General features: G+C 45.8%; 1 protein-coding gene across 1 annotated transcript in view; it reads right to left on the bottom strand.

Moving 5' to 3' along the window:
• The window catches only part of LOC311129204 (attractin-like protein 1), a gene marked incomplete at both ends in the record, with an annotated part of 364441 nt that overhangs the window by 150727 nt on the left and 190842 nt on the right, over window positions 1–22872 (bottom strand). Inside the window, 3 exon segments of the mRNA XM_084161510.1 lie at window positions 13640–13797; window positions 14843–14921; window positions 15130–15224. Of these exon segments, the coding sequence (XP_084017636.1) occupies window positions 13640–13797; window positions 14843–14921; window positions 15130–15224 (332 nt within the window).

Raw genomic sequence — 22872 nt, 5'->3', positions numbered from 1 at the left:
CACCTCCACAATGAATTGCCGGTCCACATCAGGCATCTGGAGGATGGGAGCGGAGGTGAACCTCACCTTGAGGGTACTGAAGGCTTTGTCGGCTGCTGGGGTCCAGGTGAAGGGTTGCTTGGTGCTGGTTAGAGCAGTGAGAGGGGCAGCAACGGTACTGTAGTTCCGGATAAACTTTCTATAGAAGTTAGCAAACCCCAGAAACTGTTGCAGCTTCTTTCTGTTCTCCGGAACTGGCCATGAAGTGACTGCTGATACTTTGGCAGGATCCATTTGGATACTTCCCTCTGCCACTATGTACCCCAGGAAGGCCACTGTCTTGACGTGAAACTCACATTTCTCTGCCTTGGCGTAGAGGGAATTCTCCAGAAGACGATGAAGGACTTGCTGGACATGGCGGGTGTGTTCAGACAGGTCTCTGGAGTAGATTAAGATGTCATCCAGGTAAACGAAGACAAACTTGTTTAACATGTCCCGCAGTACATCATTCACTAGAGCCTGGAACACAGCAGGAGCATTGGTGAGGCCAAAAGGCATAACCAGATACTCGTAGTGGCCTGTTGGTGTATTGAATGCGGTTTTCCATTCATCTCCCTCCCGGATCCGCACTAGGTGGTAAGCGTTTCTGAGATCCAACTTGGTAAAAACAGTGGCTCCCTGGAGCAACTCAAAAGCAGAGGTGAGCAGAGGCAGAGGGTAACGGTTTTTCACTGTGATGTCGTTGAGTCCCCTGTAGTCGATGCAGGGGCGAAGAGATCCGTCCTTCTTCCCCACAAAGAAGAAGCCAGCACCAGCAGGAGATGAAGATGAACGGATTAATCCTGCGGACAGAGAGCCATTGATGTAGTCCTCCATGGACTTTCTTTCAGGAGCAGACAACGAATAAAGACGACCCTTTGGAGGGGCTGTTCCAGGGAGGAGGTCGATGGCACAGTCGTACGGTCGGTGAGGGGGCAGAGATGTGGCTCTTGCTTTGTTAAACACCTCTCTGAGACCATGGTAGCATTCTGGGACATTGGAGAGGTCAGGAGCGGAGTTAGTAGGTACTGGCCGAGGGGGTAGTGCGGCAGCAAGCAGGCAGGTTCGGTGGCAGTCCTCTCCCCACTCCCTGATCACCCCGGTCACCCAGTCGAGCTGAGGGTTGTGCCGGCGGAGCCATGGGTAACCCAGGATGAGGGGTTGGCCTGGAGAGGGGAGCAGGTGAAACTGGATAGTTTCTTGATGGTTTCCGGACAGACCCATCGAGACCGGGGCCGTGACATGAGTGACCGATCCGAGTAAGTGTCCGTCCAGTGCCCGGGCAGGAATAGGAGGTGTCAAACGGAGGTTCTCCAGTCCCAGTTGGCGTGCCAGCTTGATGTCCATTATGTTGGCTTCGGCGCCAGAATCCACCAGAGCAGCCAGGGTGTGAGTTGAGTCAGAGAGGCGGAGGTGAACTTGCAGCAGGGGTTTGCGGTCGGAGGACTGGATGGTCATTGAACTCAACCGGACTCCCCCTATGCCCGGTGAGCTTCGGCCCTTTAAAGGGCAGGTTACCACACGATGTCCATCACCTCCACAATAGAGGCAGAGGTTTGAGGTGAAGCGGCGCTGGCGCTCTGCAGGAGTGAGAGAGGCTCGCCCAATCTCCATAGGCTCAGACTGATCAAGCTGACCTGGGTGAATGGCAGTAGATGACAGGAGCCCAGTCGGATCTCTCCGAATGCCGGTAGTAGGTGGACCTTGGCGCCCCCTCTCACGACGACGGGTCTGTATCCTTCTGTCGATCCTGACAGTCAGTGCGATGGCTTCATCAAGAGTGGAAGGCAGTTCATGGGAGACCAACTCGTCCTTGATATAGTCAGCCAAACTATGGAAGAACGCGTCCACCAACGATGGTGTGTTCCAAGAACTTCGTCTAGCCAGGGTTCGGAAGTCGATGGAATGGTCTGCGACTGTACGTCTGCCTTGTCGAATACTGAACAGTTCACGAGACGCCTCTGCGGTTGGTGAATCCAGGTCAAACACCTTCAGCATCTCCTCAGCAAACAGGTCGAAGGTTGCACATGCGGGGGTTTGACGTTCGAACTCTGCTGTTCCCCAGAGTCGAGCTCGGCCCGTCAGGTGAGTGATGGCATACCCAACTTTAGCCCCCTCCGTGGCGAAGGTCCTTGGCTGCAAGGAGAACTGAAGTCGGCAGCTAGTCAGGAATGGCCGGACCTGGGTTGAATCGCCGTTGAACCGCTCGGGGTTTCCAATCTTGGGTTCCGGAGCAGCGGCTGCAATGACCGGGGCAGGTAACTCGGGGGCAGGGCTGGTGGGCAGACTGGCTGGGGTAAGGTTGGTGAGGAGTTGAATGATCATGGCGAGTTGTTGTTGCTGCTGCTGGAACTGCTGCTCATGCTCATCGGTTTCCATGTCGGGGAAAGTGTGCGCTGAGTCCATAATGGTCAGATCGTACTGTCACGGTTCAGACAGACGACCAGAGGACCACAATTGCGTCACACCAGAAAGTTTATTAAAACTTAAGGGAAAAGGGAAGTAGGGAGTGAATGAAGGCTCCAGGGGTAACAGGGATCCCGTCCAATGTGCTGGGTCTGTGCCCCCCCCAGTGGCAGCGATGCGTCCTATGAAGCCGGTGGTGGGTGGTCCAGAAGTCCTGGGGGGGGGGAGACACAGACACAACAGGGCGGAATGAAACAAGGCAGCAGTACAGTTCAAGGGAAATCCAAAATACGTAGTAGCAAGGCAGAAGGCTGGTCAGAGTTACCGGGATTGAAGAGTAGTCAGGAGTCGTAATGGCAGAAGCAGGTCTGGATCTCCTGGGGCAGAAGAGTATCCAAAAATCAGGCAGGTCCGGGGTCACAAAACCAGGGTGAGCCAGAAGCGCGAGCAAACAGGTTCCGGGTGTGAGCTTTGCAGACGATCTGACACCGGAGAGCTGAAAGACAGGGCCTTAAATACTGGGAGAGGTAGTGGGTAATGCAGCGCAGCTGGCAGAGTAATTAGAGCAGAGCAGAGCAGGGACAGGTGGAGCTAGTTAGGCTGAGTAGAGAGAGTGGTGAGCAGAGTGGAAGAAAATTAAGGTGGTAACCCGGTGGAGTGAGAGGCTCATGACAATAGAAGATTAGAGTAGTTCTGCTGAGAACTAATAATTGGTAATAGGGAACTCTTCTTCTGTCAAAAACGTTAAAACAGAAAATACACAGCAGTAAACGCAGCAAGGTAGCAGGTACAGTACACCGTTCAAATGATAGAAACAGATGACATGAATCTGTAGGTCAGGCAATCAGAGAGAGAAAGGGAGAAACAGAATAATAGAGAGATCGAGGGAGGCAGAGGGCGGTAGGCCTATGTCCCAATAAAATTTGCAACAAAAAATCTCAGACTGCCTTGACCAGTTGAGTTACCATCGCCTGGCTCTACAAATCAGAGAGATAAAAAACAGAAAATAAATTTCAGTAAAGTATGATGTCATGGTAGAAAAAACTTAGAGGGGAAGAAGGTGCAAGGTCACCGTGACAGATTCAATCTAAATCTGTTCCACAAGGACAGACGATCAGCAGCTCACTCTGCCCTCCAAACAGCCCTGAGAGCAGGGGTGAGGTCATATGGCTACAGGGGGCACACTCACACTAACGGGGGGAGGGGGGGGGGACTGGGCGCGTCCGTCATCCGGTGTAGTCTTTCCCGCCTAAGAGCGATGGGCCAGAAATACTTCCCACTACAGCTCGGCAATACATCACAGAAATAGTGTGCTAATGTATCCCATCGTCACCACTGTGATTTGTCCTCATGACTGATAATTGGAATATGAATAATACAATGTTTCATGTGAAAGGAGGTGGAGGAGGACTAGAGCACGGCATACAAACAGGAATGTGAAAACGTTTTTTTTATTTTTTTTGAAAAACAAATATGTAGTGAAAAACATTCAAACATGTCAATATACAGTACATAAACTCAGCAAAAAAACAAATGTCCTCTCACTGTCAACTGTGTTAATTTTCAGCAAACTTAACATGTAAATATTTATATGAACATAACAAGATTCAACAACTGAGACAAACTGAACAAGTTCCACAGACATGTGACTAACAGAAATTGAATAATGTATCCCTGAACAAAGGGGGGGGGGGGGGGGGGGGGGGGGGGGGTCAACATCAAAAGTAACAGTCAGTATCTGGTGTGGCCATCAGCTGCATTAAGTACTGCAGTACATCTCCTCCTCATGGACTGCACCAGATTTGCCAGTTCTTGCTGTGAGATGTTACCCCACTCTTCCACCAAGGCACCTGCAAGTTCCCAGACATTTCTGGGGGGAATGGCCCTAGCCCTCACCCTCCGATCCAACAGGTCCCAGACGTGCTCAATGGGATTGAGATCCGGGCTCTTCGCTGGCCATGGCAGAACACTGACATTCCTGTCTTGCAGGAAATCATGCACAGAACGAGCAGTATGGCTGGTGGCATTGTCATGCTGGAGGGTCATGTCAGGATGAGCCTGCAGGAAGGGTACCACATGAGGGAGGAGGATGTCTTCCCTGTAACGCACAGCGTTGAGATTGCCTGCAATGACAACAAACTCAGTCTGATGATGCTGTGACACACCGCCCCAGACCATGACGGACCCTCCACCTCCAAATCGATCCCGTTCCGGAGTACAGGCCTCGGTGTAACGCTCATTCCTTCGACGATAAACGCATATCCGACCATCACCCCTGGTGAGACAAAACCGAGACTTGTCAGTGAAGAGTACTTTTTGCCTGTCCTGTCTGGTCCAGCGACGGTGGGTTTGTGCCCATAGGCGACCTTGTTGCTGGTGATGTCTGGTGAGGACCTGCCTTACAACAGGCCTACAAGCCCTCAGTCCAGCCTCTCTCAGCCTATTGCGGACAGTCTGAGCACTGATGGAGGGATTGTGCACTCCTGGTGTAACTAGGGCAGTTGTTGTTGCCATCCTGTACCTGTTTCCCAGGTGTGATGTTCGGATGTACTGATCCTGTGCAGGTGTTGTTACACGAAGTTCTGCCACTGCGAGGACGATCAGCTGTCCATCCTGTCTCCCTGTAGTGCTGTCTTAGGCGTCTCACAGTACGGATATTGCAATTTATTTCCCTGGCCACATCTGCAGTCCTCATGCCTCCTTGCAGCATGCCTAAGGTACGTTCACGCAGATGAGCAGGGACCCTGGGCATCTTTCTTTTGGTGTTTTTCAGGGTCAGTAGAAAGGCCTCTTTAGTGTCCTAAGTTTTCATAACTGTGACCTTAATTGCCTACCATCTGTAAGCTGTTAGTGTCTTAACAACCGTTCCAAAGTTGCATGTTCATTAATTGTTTATGGTTCATTGAACAAGCATGGGAAACAGTGTTTAAACCCTTTACAATGAAGATCTGTGAAGTTATTTGGATTTTTACAGTCCTGAAAAAGGGACATTTCTTTTTTTGCTGAGTTTAGTATAAAGACAATAACAAGTATAGTACACACCCACACATATTCTACCTGTCACATCTTCCTCCAGATGTTAGTGAAGAGAAAGTGACATTGCTACACAGACATCTGTCACACTAAGCGACTTCCTATTCCCTGTGTTCAGGAGTGTTTAATTAGGAGGTTGTTTCCTTTCAAATCTGATTACGCTCTGTGAAGTGGATGTGAAAGGTATGTGTTACTCTGTGTGTAAGTATGTGCATGTGTGTGAAAGAGAGAGGGAGATCGATCGCTTAGTGGGGGAGTGTATAACAAGCCTTCGGTCATTGTAACTACTGAGACCGTTCGTCAGAGTCAGACAGAGTGTGAGTGACAGCTCTCAGGCAGTCAGGCAATGTGTTGGACAGCGCTCAGGCAGTCAGGTAGTGTGTTGGACAGCACTCAGGCAGTCAGGCAGTGTGTTGGACAGCGCTCAGGCAGTCAGGCAGTGTGTTGGACAGCGCTCAGGCAGTCAGGCAGTGTGTTGGACAGCGCTCAGGCAGTCAGGCAGTGTGTTGGACAGCGCTCAGGCAGTCAGGCAGTGTGTTGGACAGCGCTCAGGCAGTCAGGCAGTGTGTTGGACAGCGCTCAGGCAGTCAGGCAGTGTGTTGGACAGCGCTCAGGCAGTCAAGCAGTGTGTTGGACAGTGCTCAGTCAGTAAGGCAGTGTTTTGGATAGCTCAGGGGGTCCTCTGGGATGTTGATTGCCCCAAAAAGCAGACCATGACCGGAGGGAGGAGGAGGACCCATCTTTACACCCAGTCTCACTGCCACAGTGAATAACATCACGTCAGGGACCAGAGCATGCGGCTACACCCGCACTGTTAACGAGGACTGAAATGGTCACGGTCAACCTAGTTTCTCCCATAATAGGAGGGGTTCAGTGGGCTTGTTTACATGCAGACTACCAATAACAATACATGTAGAAATCTTTGGAGAATAGATAAGCATACACATTTCTAAAGTATTTTAGAGACATAGACATGTCTAAGACACACACTATTTGTGGGGGAAGGTTTAGAATTGTTCATGTACAATACTTTTAGAAAACTATGATCTAAGGTTCTTAGGTAGACCGCCTCACAGAGCAAAAATTTAGCCACCCCTTCTTTCTGAAACTGTAGATGATTTCCAATCAACTGATGTGTCCCCGTATCTGCAGGAAACAAATAGAAACTCAATTCAATTCAAAGTGTGTATTATTCTGTGTGTTTCTGTGTAGGAGATAGTGAAAGAGAGAAAAAAGATAGAGAGATCAAGTAAAAGCCTTCCCGAGTGAAAGAGAAATAGAGAAAGTGAAGGAGAGGACAGGGATCATAGCCCTGGTGGCGAAAGTAACCTCTCTCTTGTCATTAGATCAGTCCAGCCGGGGAAAGCCAAGGCAACACATCTCACCAGCCTATCTCTGCCTCCATCTGACACACTCTGAAGTGGACACAGCTAGCCTGACCTGGCCTACACATCCCAGAATGAAACAATATGACTGGTCTGGAAGAGTCTTTGTATGACAATAGCTACAGAAACCTGGACATATGGTATCTAATTTTGGAATCAAAATCGAAAGAGTTTCTTCTCAAAGGATGAGTCACTCAGTCAGCTAAAAGGACAGATGTTGGTGGTGCATTTCACTGAGAGTGAGACTTCACTATATTTGATAGAAATTGTATATACATTACATACTAAACCAAAATTTAGAGCAAAACAATATATAATTAATCATTGAGACTGGCCATTAGAAATCCTCTGGACAATTCCTCATTATTACCGTGTATGTATCGGAACCCACCAAGGTCAAGAGAGCGGCAGGGTCTCGTGTTACTGATGACAATGCGTCCGACTGAGACGGCTCTATATACGGCTGTGGGATAGTGCTCATCATGATAATTAACTTCTCACGTTACCATCTCATCTGTATAGAGCTCTGATAAAAAAGCATTTATGGGAAATACATATGAGCCCCGATCAATGGACAGATGACCTAAACACATGCCGCAGGACACTCTGCAATCAACTGCTACATTCATATTGGAATACTACCAGAGCACCTTCAACATTCTGTATTTGATATTCCCCTCTGAGAATGTTTATCTGTTTGATTGTCTGTTTGGCTGCTGCATCTAAGGCCAGCTGGTGCTGCTCTGTTGTTCTCTCCCCGAAAGCTATGACATGAAAATAAGAAAATATGTAATTTACCAGAGAAGCAGTGGGGACTGGGAAAGGAATCCCAAATATGAGCTACAGAGTATGTGACAGTCCCAGAAGATATTTCAGATGTTGCAACATATGTCTAGCATATCCTATACCTCCATATATTTTTTTTTTGAATGTGTCTCAGTGTTGATTACCTAAGCATGCTATTTGCAGTCAGTCCATTCAATCAGATTTCAGCCCATTTCATCACAACATTGGATGTGACAGATATCTTAAAATATCACCTCCAAAATCTACTTCAATTTTATGGATCATAAGACTAAACCATGAATATTTTGTACGGTTGTCTCAGTTTTAAGGCAATCCTAAATAATTGATGGCAACACTACAAAACTCACGGATCATTAAAGATTATTTTTTGCCAAACACGTTTTATTATAGTTTATGCTCAATGTCCTATCAAGGCTTTATGCCTTTCTAGAGCCATTTCACATATTTATATGTTCTGTAGAGAAACATATTGTTTAAATCAGATATTGTTTTCCAACAGTCCTTTCAAGCGATCAAATCCATTGCAGGAAGTATAAAAACCACATATTTTTGGAGAGGGGAATTGTTCTCTGTGTACACATGAGAACATACAGTTATGACTATAACTACTGTTCCTTGAAGGAGGGAAACGAGGTACAGCACAGTGATGGGGATTTTAAGCGCTAGCTCCCTCTACTGTAGAACATTAGAATCACGCCTGACAAGGCCAATGAACATCGTGCCTCACCGGAAGCCCCGCCTTCCACAGGTGATAAACCCAAGGCACGGATTAATTCCTTTAAATTTCACAGCTCTTCATCGAGCCCAGAACTGGGCAGCGCGGGGCCGAACAGGTGTTGTATCTTCTTTCCCACAAAATCTCCAGGTAATTGATGTGTGGCATGCTCTGCGACACTGTCCACAACACCCGAATTGAGCTGTCCTCGCAGGATATAGCTCGACCCATGGGGGTCCCCAGCGACAACAGCCGCGGGTCCCTCCATTGAGCCAGAGCCCATAGGTATGACGAGACACCCAGAGTGACCGGTTTAGGGGTTTAGGTGGCGCGATGATGCCTCCAAGCGAGTGTCTTTCACCCACAGCTGGAAAGGTCGCAATAGCCCGAGGGGAACTACAGCTATCATAGAAGCCATCTTCCCTAATAGGCAAAAATTAGGCCAAGCAAAGCCAGAAACCGGCCACCCTCCGCAGGGACAAGAACACACGATTCTACACTGAATCTAACTCGAGACCCAGAAACAGAATGCATTGAGATGGAGTCAAACAGCTCTTCTCTTGATTCACTATGAACCCCAGACACTGAACATGGGAAACCAGCATGGATGTGTGTAACGCCACCTGCTCCCTCGACTCTGCTACCACCAGCCAATCGTCTAGGTAGTTCAATATCCTGAGCCCCAGACACCGCATAGGCGCCAATCCCACCTCCACAACTTTGGTGAAAGTGTAAGGCAAGAGGGAAAGCTCCAAAGGGAGGACCAGAAACTCGTAGGCTACAGCCTTGAAATGGAACCTCTGGAACCTCCTGTGAGGGGGATATATGGCCACATGAAAGTACACCTCCTTCAGGTCGATGGAGGTGAACCAATCTCCCGGGCACACTGACTGTAACAACAGGCAGTTCGTGATTATTCTAAATTTGTAGACCCTGAAGTGCTTGTTTAGGGCACGGAGGTCTAAAAAGGGACGCAAAGTCCCGCCCTTTCTGGGAACCAGGAAATACCGTCTGTACCAGCCGTCCTGGCCCTCTGACATAGGAACCACTCTGACAATAACGTGGGGCACCCACAACAAATTGTTGCCTATACCCTGACGTCACTGTTCGCATAATCCAGGGCGACACTGCGCATGCATGCCATTGGTCGACACAGAAAGCGAGTCTCCCGAAAAGTGCCATCTGAAGGGGCGGAACGCCACATTCGTTTCCGCCATTCTTGTCAGTGTCTGACTATGGGAAGGGACTATTTTTATTCAGCTCACATGTGGAGGCCACAACCCTTGACACCTGTGCCTGAAGCCCGGTACACTCTGGATTCGAGGGCTTCGGCTACCAGTGACGCACCCCAATTGGCCGTGCCACTAGGGGGTACTGTTATCACAGCGAACATCTGGGTAGTGGGGCAAGGGGGGACCCCAGCCCGTGCCACCTCCCCTCTCATCGCACTAGATCGCGGGGGCTGCACGTATTTAAAAAAAAAACTTTATCATGGAGGTTATCATGCCCACCAGTCATAGGTACCAGTGACACCGCACCTTATAACCCAGCTGGAAAAGGGGGGAGGGGTGCCCCCCCCTTGTGGACAGAGAGCACCTGGGGAATACATTGTGCTTCCATGATACTGTATAGCCCTCCTGAAGCCCGGCCCTTTTATGGGCACAGGAGCTCTAGCAATGGCCGACGTAGTACACCGGTCAGCCATAGCCAAACACAGAGGCACTGTTGTCACAATACCGTTTGCTAGTCGACGTCAGCCATGTGGCTTCTCAGTCTTGCTAAGCCAGTAGCCAGCTATCTGGCATTATCCCCGTGGGCCAGCACTAGCCAAGCCCGCTGCCAGCACAGAGCTAGCCGAAGAAAACCGTGTGGTGTTTTCCTTCTGTCTTTAGAATCTCTTGACCGCAGCATGGTTTAGAATAATCAAGAGACTGAACGCTACGTGTGCTAAACGAGAGAGCTACACAAACAATTCCACCATGGGAGGCAGGAATTGCCAGTGGCAGTAAGCTAGCTAGCTCGCCTTGACAAGTCAGCTAACCTGACTACCACGCAATGCAGCGCTGTTAAGCTAGCCTGTTCACGTCCACATAACACCGGATCATCAACCAAGTCTGGGAAGAGAGGTAAACTGGGCTTGACCGAGGCAGTCACAGGCGGCAGGGAGTGCCCACCGACACGGCTGCCCTCTCCCTTCAAGTCGCCCCCCTTAGCCGGCGACAGAGAGCACAACAACTGGGTTAAGCTAGGGCAGCTTTCACATGCTTCAGCCCAGGCAGACAATACATTTTATCTGACAACGCCACAATTCATCCCCGGGTCATGTAACTCAGACCCAGCAGTGGTATGGGCACCTGTGAGAGGAAGCCATAAGATTCCCACACGTTTGCCAAGGGAACATGCGTGCACAATGGACTAGGGGAACAGTGTCAGCCGCGGGCAAGCCACTGTTACTGGCACTGTCCTTTCTTCCTGCACACAAGATGACCCGAGCGGGTACAGCCGTAGCATGCACCACACCGAGACATACCAGACAGCACAATGTCAGCATCTTTTAATTTATATTGGCATGGTCTTGAACCCGAACCCGGCTTGTTAGCCTTCGTCGTTTTTGGTTGCATTAGCCATCTTACTCAGCCTGTGAGCCAGGCTAAGCAGGCAGAAGAATAACTAACAGATTCAGTAGGAAAATCACAAAACCAGTTACCAAGCTTTAACACACACCATCCAGAAGGATGAGCATGCCCTCCTTAAGTGAGACAGTTAAGTTGGAGTAAAGCCTGTTGGATTCTGCGTTCCCATGTTTATTTTAAAGAATGCGTGAAATTGTTCTGCTCAACTCGAGGTGAAGAGCAGAAGAATTGAAGGAATTAATCTGTTCATTGGCCTTGTCAGGCGTGATTCTAATGTTCTTCAGCAGAGGGCGCTAGCGAGCAAACTCCCCATAGCTGTGTTGTACCGAGTTGACCAACTGAAAGGGTACAACACGGTACAACACAATAGGCTTTCCAAAAGTACACAATTATCCATTTAATAGATTTGATCAAATAATTCCTCTATACTCACAACTGAGACGTTGTAATTTTTAGTCATTTTACATTTTAGTCATTTTAGCAGACGCTCTTATCCAGAGCGACTTACAGTTAGTGAATCCTTTTTTTTTTTTTATACTGGCCCCCCGTGGGAATCGAACCCACAACCCTGGCGTTGCAAACGCCATGCTCTATCAACTGAGCTACATCCCTGTATGCATTTATTTGGTCGAAGATTCTAATTGTCTTCATAGGAAGTGTAACATGCTATCACAAGATCAATATGCATTTTCTCTTAATTTAGACAAACAGCAATTCATAATACAAACTACGTATAGCGGTAGTGTGTACTCTGTGTTGCTTAACCATTGCTATAGGAACAGAAGGGTACTAAGAGTCCTGCTGTGTCTGCAATCAGCAAGGCTTTCAGTTGTTCACATTATTCCGGTTCTATTCAATCCTATTAAATCTCATTAAATACAATTTCTTAATATTCCTATGGAACCCTGTCTCATGACAGAGAGTAAATTGTGTTTGCTGGGGAATTAACATTCCAAATAATTCCCAGTCAAGACAGGCCTATTACACTATTGGAAACAGTCACCCCCTGACAAACCATTCAAGCATGCAAATACACTAACGTTCAAAGGTTTGGGGTCACTTAGAAATGTCCTTATTTTCCATGAAAACATACATGAAATGAGTTTGAATAGGAAATATAGCAAAATTAATAGGAAATGTAGTCATTGACAAGGTTAGAAATAATGATTTTTCATTGAAATAATAATTGTGTCCTTCAAACTTTGCTTTAGTCAAAGAATCCTCCATTTGCAGCAATTACAGCCTTGCAGACCTTTGGCATTCTAGTTGTCAATTTGTTGAGGTAATCTGAAGAGATTTCACCCCATGCTTCCTGAAGCACATTCCACAAGTTGGATTGGCTTGATGGGCACTTCTTACATACCATACGGTAAAGCTGCTCCCACAACAGCTCAATAGGGTTGAGATCTGGTGACTGTGCTGGCCACTCCATTATAGACAGAATACCAGCTGACTGCTTCTTCCCTAAATAGTTATTGCATTGTTTGAAGCTGTGCTTTGGGTCATTGTCCTGTTGTAGGAGGAAATTGGTTCCAATCAAGCACCGTCCACAGGGTACGGCATGGCGTTGCAAAATGGAGTGATAGCCTTCCTTCTTCAAGATCCCTTTTACCCTGTACAAATCTCCCACTTTATCACCACCAAAGCACCCCCAGACCATCACATTTCCTCCACCATGCTTGACAGATGGCATCAAGCACTCCTCCAGCATATTTTCATTTGGTCTGCATCTCACAAATGTTCTTCTTTGTGATCCAAACACCTCAAACTTTGATTTGTCTGTCCATAACACTTTTTTCCAATCTTCCTCTGTCCAGTGTCTGTGTTATTTTGCCCATCTTCATCTTTTATTTTTATTGGCCAGTCTGAGATATGGCTTTTTCTTTGCAACTCTGCCTAGAAGGTCAGCATCCCGGAGTCGCCTCTTCACTGTTGACGTTGAGACTGGTGTTTTGCGGGTACTATTTAATGAAGCTGCCAGTTGAGGACCTGTGAGGCGTCTGTTTCTCAAACTAGACACTCTAATGTATTTGTCCTCTTGCTCAGTTGTGCACCGGGGCCTCCCACTCCTCTTTCTATTCTGGTTAGAGCCAGTTTTGCGCTGTTCTATGAAGGGAGTAATACACAGCGTTGTACGAGATCTTCAGGTTCTTGGCAAATTCTCGCATGGAATAGCCTTCATTCCTCAGAACAAGAATAGACTGACGAGTTTCAGAAGAAAGTTATTTGTTTCAGTTTTCAGCTATGCTAACATAATTGCAAAAGGGTTTTCTAATGATCAATTAGCCTTTTAAAATGATAAACTTGGATAGCAAACACAACATGCTATTGGAACACAGGACTGATGGTTGCTGATAATGGGCCTCTGTACGCCTATGTAGATATTCCATTAAAAATCAGCCGTTTCCAGCTACAATAGCCATTTACAACATTAACAATGTCTACACTGTATTTCTGATCAATTTGATGTTATTTTAATGGACAAGAAAATTACTTTTCTTTCAAAAACAAGGAAAATTATAAGTGACCCCAAACTTTTGAACGGTAGTGTATATATATTGTTAAACCTAATTTAATGTATTTCCCTGGGTGGGGATGTAACGTAGTTGTGGTTTGTGAGATCACTACTGACAGAACCTCACCTGGATCTTGATTGGCCAGGAGAAGTTGCTGACGTAGACATAGAAGGTGATGTTGGAGTTGACCCGGAAGTTGAACTTCTCACAGGAGAAGCTGTCTCTGTGTTCCTGGATATTGGTCTTGGACACAATGGGCACCTCTTCGCCAGAGATGGTGCCAGCTGGGGGTGAGAGGTGGGTCATAGTGTGAGTCGTCATGGGAATTGATACTGAGAGGATAATACAGTTGGTGATGGTCAAGCACACATATAGGTACAGAGGGCATAGGTACTGCTGTGACAGTTGCGCCAGTCAAACAAAACCAAGTTTTGTGATGACAGTCGAGAGAGAACACAGAAACAGGTAGCCAGGCTATTGACAGTGATGTTTTAGAAGACAGATGCACAGATTCTAGCAGTGATAGTGGGTGTAACCTGTCAACACACATGTAACTCCCAGCCAGAGACATGATCTGTTCAAATAAAGCTTTAAAAAATGGAAGGAAAGTGGATTTCTACTTTCCTTTAAAAAAAAGATACATGCATGTATATTTTAAGTGGTCCAAATTGAAGACGTCATCAAGAATACTGCATTAATAGGCCAGACTTTGGGACGGCTTAAATAAAAGATTACCCCATCCACTTTATTAGTGCCATAACACAGGCTCACTGTAATTGTTCTGCACATATATTCAAGCCCTGAAGTTTCCTCTCAAATGAAGTTTTAAAAAAAGAAAGAGATTCTGGGCCGTTAACACGGGAACAGTCTGGGCAAGGTTTTATCTTAATTGAAATCACACAAAAACACTTCAAAAATCCCCCAATGCCATAATTAAAAATATCTCCACAACATTTTTCAAGAGGGGCATTCCTCTACAGACATTCTTGTCTAATGAGAGACACTGAGTAGAACAACAAAGGCACCATTCCCTCTGGGTAAGATGACAAATAGAGTGAGATTTCGTACATCAGAGATTGTACATTTTATTTTTACCATCCCAGGTGAAAAGTACAGTATAACAATGTCCTACAATTGATTATGTAGTGCAGGGGGTGTACATTGTGTGATGCTGAATGGGTTATATCTGCCATTGTGAATATAGCTAGGTGGTCAGTCAGAATCAAATGAGATGGAAGACCCCGACATGTTGTCAAACAGTCAATTAAACATTTACAATAGTGCATACCGATCCAAACTACGGCAAAATGATCAGCCAAAACAAGTTACCTGTTGATCCAATAGACCAGGTGATGTTGAGGTTGAAGTTGTTGGATGCATTGATCGACATGTCCAGGTTTTTGTTGCTCTGTAAAATATGACCACAAAACGAGGTCGAACACATGTATTCCAAACCAACATTATGATGACTTGGAATAATACTTATGTGGGTTTTCTCTTCTTTACATAATATATGCATGATATACATGTTAGATGCACAAAATATATAATAGAAAGGCTACATGAGACCGTCCCTCTGGCCCATCGATGACTGAGGCCTCAGTGTGGTGACTGACCTGTTCAGGAGTGGCCATGAAGTTGATGGCGGTGTAGTGGTGGTCATCCTCCTGGAGAAGGCTGAAGGTGAACTGATAGTCAATCAGCAGGTTGTCTACAGGCACATAGAGACAAACAGAAGATCAGGGATGTATTCTTAAAGTGCAGGGACACACAGTCAGAAGAACCACAAGTCAGAACAACTCCAGTTGGAAGAGTTGCCCAAGAATCAGACCACAACAAGTGCAAGTGACTACCTTCATTTTCATATCAATAATGTAGTATTTCAATCAGCACAAGCTGTACTAGGAAACAAGAGTAGACGAAAATCAATATGACATGGGTGGACGGCTAATAGAAGACATTCACTGGGATTCAATGCCCGTTCTATTTTTATAAATGTTTCTCCTACTCAATGACATGCCCTCATTGTCTGAGCCACAATGGGCTGTAAGGCTGGGATTTGGAACATTTAAAAACTGGACCTCAGCAGGACTTAAGGAAGGTCACCTTGTCTGATTACATTCAGAAGACAGCCCTTGATTCGAAGGGTACTGTCTAGGAGGAGCCCTGTGGGAGACAGTCTCTATTGGATTGTCAATATGCTCAGCAGGACGGTTCACTAACCCCTTCAGATCACTGTTATTAACTCTTCAGGGGAGTTCAAGTTCCCCCAGGGGTGCACAACTGAACTCCAGTCCTCAAGTGGTTGCAGGGCCTGCTGGTTTTCTTTTTTGCCTTTTGATCAGACATAGGCCAGGTATATGCACACTCTGGGCATTCAATGATACAGTTGAAGTTGGAAGTTTACATACACTTAGGTTGGAGTCATTAAAACTCGTTTTTCAACCACTCCACAGATTTCATGTTAACAAACTATAGTTTTGGCAAGTCAGTTAGGACATCTACTTTGTGCATGACACAAGTCATTTTTCCAACAAATGTTTACAGACAGATTATTTCACTTATAATTCACTGTATCACAATTCAAGTGGGTCAGAAGTTTACATACACTAAGTTGACTGTGCCTTTAAACAGCTTGGAAAATTCCAGAAAATGATGTCATGGCTTTAGAAGCTTCTGATAGGCTAATTGACATCATATGAGTCAATTGGAGGTGTACCTGTGGATGTATTTCAAGGCCTACCTTCAAACTCAGTGCCTCTTTGCTTGACATCATGGGAAAATCAAAAGAAATCAGCCAAGACCTCAAAAAAGAAATTGTAGACCTCCACAAGTCTGGTTCATCCTTGGGAGCAATTTCCAAACACCTGAAGGTACCACGTTCATCTGTACAAACAATAGTATGCAAGTTAAACACCATGGGACCACGCAGCCGTCATACCGCTCAGGAAGGAGACGCGTTCTGTCTCCTAGAGATGAACGTACTTTGGTGCGAAAAATGCAAATCACTCCCAAAACAACAGCAAAGGACCTTGTGAAGATGCTGGAGGAAACAGGTACAAAGGTATCTATATCCACAGTAAAACGAGTCATATATCGACATAACCTGAAATGCCGCTCAGCAAGGAAGAAGACACTGCTCCAAAACCGCCATAAAAAAGCCAGACTACGGTTTGCAACTGCACATGGGGACAAAGATCATACTTTTTGGAGAAATGTCCTCTGATCTGATGAAACAAAAATATAATTGTTTGGCCATAATGACCTTCATTATGTTTGGAGGAAAAACAGGGACGGCTTGCAAGCCGAAGAACACCATCCCAACCGCGAAGCACAGGGGTGGCAGCATCATGCTGTGGGGGTGCTTTCCTGCAGGAGGGACTGGTGCACCTCACAAAATAGATGGCATCATGAGGAAGGAAAATTATGTGGATATATTGAAGCAACATCTCAAGACATCAGTCAGGAAGTTAAAGCTTGGTCGCAAATGGGTCTTCCAAATGGACAATGACCCCCAGCATACTTCCAAAGTTCTGGCAAAATGGCTTAAGGACATCAAAGTCAAGGCATTGGAGTGGCCATCACAAAGCCCTGACCTCCTATAGAAAATGTGTGGGCAGAACTGAAAAAACATGTGCGAGCAAGGAGGCCTACAAACCTGACTCAGTTACACCAGCTCTGTCAGGAGGAATGGGCCAAAATTCACCCAACCTATTGTGGGAAGCTTGTGGAAGACTACCCAAAACATTTGACCCAAGTTAAACAATTTAAAGGCAATGCTACCAAATACAAATTGAGTGTATGCAAACTTCTGACCCACTGGGAACGTGATGAAATAAATAAAAGCTGAAATAAATCATTCTCTCTACTATTATTCTGACATTTCACATTCTTAAAATAAAGTGGTGATCCTAACTGACCTAAGACAGGGAATTATTATTAGGATTAAATGTCAGGAATTGTGAAGAACTGAGTTTAAATCTATTTGGCTAAGATGTATGTAAACTTCCGACTTCAACTGTATGAACTCATCAATTCAGTGCCAGGGATCATTTGAAAACACAGGGATACGGTCCTTGTAGACTGGAGTTGTGCATCCTGCGAGGCCTATACACACAATGGGCATCACAACCAAACCCCACTCACTAAGAGAGAAATTACATCTTCATAGCCAAATCAAATCAAATCAAATGTTATTTGCCACATGCGCCGAATACAACAGGTGTAGACATTACCGTGAAATGCTTACTTACAGCCCTTAACCAACAATGCATTTATTTTTTTATAAAAATTAAAATAAAACAACAACAACAAAAAAGAAGAGCAGCAGTAAAATAAAAAACAGTAGGAAGGCTATATACAGGGGGGTACCGGTGCAGAGTCAATGTGTGGGGGCACCGACTAGTTGAGGTAGTTGAGGTAATATGTACATGTGGGTAGAGTTAAAGTGACTATGCATAAATAATTAACAGAGTAGCAGCAGTGTAAAAAGATGGGGTGGGGGTGGGGGGGGGTGGGGGGGGGGGGGGGGGGGGCAGTGCAAATAGTCCAGGTAGCCATGATTAGCTGTTCAGGAGTCTTATGGCTTGGGGGTAGAAGCTGTTGAGAAGCCTTTTGGACCTAGACTTGGCGCTCCGGTACCGCTTGCCGTGCGGTAGCAGAGAGAACAGTCTATGACTAGGGTGGCTGGAGTCTTTGACCATTTTGAGGGCCTTCCTCTGACACCGCCTGGTATAGAGGTCCTGGAAGGCAGGAAGCTTGACCCCAGTGATGTACTGGGCCGTACGCACTACCCTCTGTAGTACCTTGCGGTCGGAGGCCGAGCAGTTGCCATACCAGGCGGTGATGCAACCAGTCAGGATGCTCTCAATGGTGCAGCTGTATAACTTTTTGAGGATCTGAGGACCCATGCCAAATATTTTCAGTCTCCTGAGGGGGAATAGGCTTTGTCGTGCCCTCTTCACGACTGTCTTGGTGTGTTTGGACCATGAGAGTTCGTTGGTGATGTGGACACCAAGGAACTTGAAGCTCTCAACCTGTTCCACTACAGCCCCATCGATGAGAATGGGGGCGTGCTCAGTCCTCTTTTTTTTCCTGTAGTCCACAATCATCTCCTTTGTCTTGGTCACGTTGAGGGAGAGGTTGTTATCCTTGCACCACACGGCCAGGTCTCTGACCTCCTCCCTATAGGCTGTCTCATCGTTGTCGGTGATCAGGCCTACCACTGTTGTGTCGGCGGCAAACATAATGATGGTGTTGGAGTTGTGTCTGGCCACGCAGTCATGGGTGAACAGGGACTACAGGAGGGGACTGAGCACGCACCCCTGAGGGGCCCCCGTGTTGAGGATCAGCATGGCAAATGTGTTGTTACCTACCCTTACCACCTGGGGGCGGCCCGTCAGGAAGTCCAGGATCCAGTTGCAGAGGGAGGTGTTTAGTCCCAGGATCCTTAGCTTAGTGATGAGCTTTGAGGGCACTATGGTGTTGAACGCTGAGCTGTAGTCAATGAATAGCAGTCTCACGTAGGTGTTCCTCTTGTCCAGGTGGGAAAGGGCAGTGTGGAGTGCAATAGAGAATGCATCATCTGTGGATCTGTTGCGGCAGTATGCAAATTGGAGTGGGTCTAGGGTTTCTGGGATAATGGTGTTGATGTGAGCCATGACCAGCCTTTCAAAGCACTTCATGGCTACAGACGTCAGTGCTACGGGTCGGTAGTCATTTAGGCAGGTTATATTAGTGTCCTTGGGCACGAGAACTATGGTGGTCTGCTTGAAACATGTTGGTATTACAGACTCAGTCAGGGACATGTTGAAAATGTCAGTGAAGACACTTGCCAGTTGGTCAACACATGCTCGGAGTACACGTCCTGGTAATCCGTCTGGCCCTGTGGCCTTGTAAATGTTGACCTGCTTAAAAGTCTTACTCATATCGGCTACGGAGAGCGTGATCATCCGGAACAGCTGGTGCTCTCATGCATGCTTCAGTGTTGCTTGCCTCGAAGCGAGCATAGAAGTGGTTTAGCTCGTCTGGTAGGCTTGTGTCACTGGGCAGCTCGCGGCTGTGCTTCCCTTTGTAGTCTGTAATAGTTTTCAAGCCCTGCCACATCCGACAAGCGTCAGAGCCAGTGTAGTACGATGACAGCTGAATGCACTACATGTCTGTCTCAGAAGCTCACACTGTGCCATTCACTCCCCCATTTCACGGCTTCTATGAACTGCTGTTTATCAGCCATTAATTTTTACACATGAGAAGAACAAACAATTGTTTGTCATCATTCTAACTTAACAAAAAGACACTCCTGCTGTGTTCAGAGAGGACTTAATTTGACTTCTTTTCAGAACGCACATTTCAAGCCTTAGCGAGACGAAAGGAAATTATGTTAGACAAATAGTTGTGTTTTGTTTAGTCACCACGCCGAATTAAAGGAATTAGCAGATATCAGATCAAAGCCAATGCGTGTCTCTCTCTCCCTCCCGCTCCGGGCACACACGTTGGTGTGTGTTGTTTATCCCATAAGGGTCTTTAGTAAACTTCAAACAGTTCCACATGCTCTGTAAAGAGGACACATAAGTGCAGGGAAATAGACATTGTGAGGTTTCTAGGGTGTTTGGTACCAGTGTATGGTGCTTATTAATGTACAGTATACTTAGACCACTGGGGCCGAGCTCCCTGCCATCCAGGACCTCTATATCAGGAAGGCCAGTAAAATTGTTAAAGACTCCTGCCACCCAAGCCGTAGAGTGTTCTCTCTGCTTCCTCACGGCAAGTGGTACCGGAGCTTCAAGTCTGACACCAACAGGCATAAGACTGTTAAATAGCTAGCCCCCCGGGGCTACACGGACTATTTGCATTGACCCTTGTATTTTATTTTTGCACCGTCTCTATGCACACTCACTCACACATACACACATGTCATTTGCTCACACACACATAAAAAATGCAAACACATTTATACTGACTCTACACACACGCAAACACACACACTCACATACAATCATAATTTACGCTGCTGCTACTCTAGTTATCATATAACCTTATGCCTAGTCACCTTACCCCTATACATATCTACCTATATCACTCCAGTATCCCTGCACATTGTAAATATGGTACTGGAACTGACCCTGTATATAGCTTACTTACATTCTTGTGTTCTTCTTATTTCTATTTCTTATGTGGTTTTGTTCTACTTTACTTTATATTATAGTTCTACATTGATATATTAATTACTGAACTGTTGGGATAAGAGCTTGCAAGAAAGGCATCTCACTGTACTGTTGCACGTGACATTAAAACTTGAAACTTGTTTCTGCAGTAATGAGGAGTGTGTGTGTGCGTGTGTCTGTGTCTGTTTGTGTCTGTTGTGTGTGTGTGTGTGTGTGTGTGTGTGTGTGTGTGTGTGTGTGTGTGTGTGTGTGTGTGTGTGTGTGTGTGTGTGTGTGTGTGTGTGTGTGTGTGAGAGTGCGTGTGTGTGTGTGTTTTCAAGAATACATTTTTGAGTTCACAGAGAAGACAATGACATTATGCAAAGTGGAAAACTTGTCAAGTTGCACAATTATTTTCAACATGTTTCAATATGTTAGATTTCATGCCTGATTTCATGGCCCAACGGGGGCCAGTATACAAAATAATGTATTCACTAACTGTAAGTCGCTCTGGATAAGAGCGTCTGCTAAATGACGTAAATGTAAAATGTACATGTAATATTTGCCACTGTGGTGCAAAAGCTCAGAGTGCAAATTAAAATTCTCATCAGAGAAATTTAATCTAAATGTTCATTGGGCACACATTTGACCTTACAAAGATAATTAAATAAGGCAATGTAAGCATCAAATGAGCTACACAAGACAAAAGTTTTCATAGACGACTCATGGTATTAGCATAATGTGTAACTTTATTCAGAATCTAAAAGAAAGAACAAAATCTCACCTGTAAAGTAATTTCATATTCAGAAGCCTGCATCCAATAAGTTGAAACAAACATGATGCCCTATTCAACATCAGCTATACAGGATCCACTTGGAGATTTCATTTAGTGCCTGTTACCATTCATTACCTTGCATTTGAAACACTTTCTTCAAAGACAAATAACTACATGTACAGCATATTAGTACACGGGGAAAGCAATTTGTTTAAAAATAATATCATAAAAAGGTAAAAATCACAGAAAAATGCATTTTCAAAAATAACACCAATAACCAGGTTTCCATCCAACCTTTTTATGCAAGTAAAGAACATGTCGGATAAAAAATGTCAAGACAGGCCTAACGGAAACATCAAATTTGTTGGTAAACTTTCCAAATGTCGACAAAACTAAATACGCTAGACAAGGTGGGTCCTTTTTGTGCAGGTTAGCGTTTTTTGTCATGAATCTTGTTCTGGAGGCAGCTCTACAGAGTGATCACTAGATGGCAAAGCATGGAAACCTAGCTATTGAGACTTTACACTCAGGACACTGGCTCAGAAGAAGAGGTGTCCTTGATTATTCTGGGCCCCCAGGTAAAGTGACACCTATAATGATGGAGGTATCTTCTGTAAAGTAGCTATGAATATGTGCTTGTCTGATGGTAATACTCAGCTTGTCTGATGGTACTACTCAGCTGTCTGAGCCAACTGCCTGACTGATAATGTTCAGACATCTATTGTACAATTCAGTTGTCTGCTCAGTATTACTAACATTAATTCAAATGGAGATAATTCCCTCAGTCGGACAGACACTCTTCGTGACAACACCGAGGTAAAATACCATAGTCTACATAGCCAGTCTACAATTAGCAAGTAGAGACTATCAGCACAGAAAAGCCTCCGTGCTTGGGTCTGGGGAGAGTATCTCTCACTGTATCTATCTGACACTGGTTAGGCGTCTGCGCAGAGTGCCTGTCAGATAGTGTTTAGTGCAGACCGCCTGATCCTCTCATGATAAGGGGCTTGAGGGTTGAGGCTGGTAATGGTGGGTGGCGGGTCTGGTGGGACACACTTGGTGGCTCCTTCTCATTAGGGCCTTCTAGCTGACACTGATCCACTGTGAGGGCAACTCATTACCCACACTAACCTGGTCAGCCACTGATGACCAGCTTCCTCCTTAGCATCAGCCATGATTACATTCCAGTGGGAACCCACTGGGCACACACTGGTTGAATCAACATTGTTTCAACGTAATTTGTCAACGTATTGTGACATGGAATCAATGTGGAAAATACATTGGATTTGAAAAAAGTCATCAACCAGTACTGTTTTCATCTAATTTCAACCAGCATTGTAAACATTGAAATGAGGGTACAACTTCAACTGAAATACTTCGACTTAAGTAAATGAGTCAATGTATGATGAGGTTGAGTAGTGTTTGACATTGTATATGTCACT

The sequence above is a fragment of the Coregonus lavaretus genome (assembly GCF_964263955.1).
Source record: "Coregonus lavaretus genome assembly, chromosome: 1".
In the NCBI taxonomy this organism is placed as follows: domain Eukaryota; kingdom Metazoa; phylum Chordata; class Actinopteri; order Salmoniformes; family Salmonidae; genus Coregonus; species Coregonus lavaretus.
This window is presented reverse-complemented; position numbering and strand designations above follow the sequence as displayed.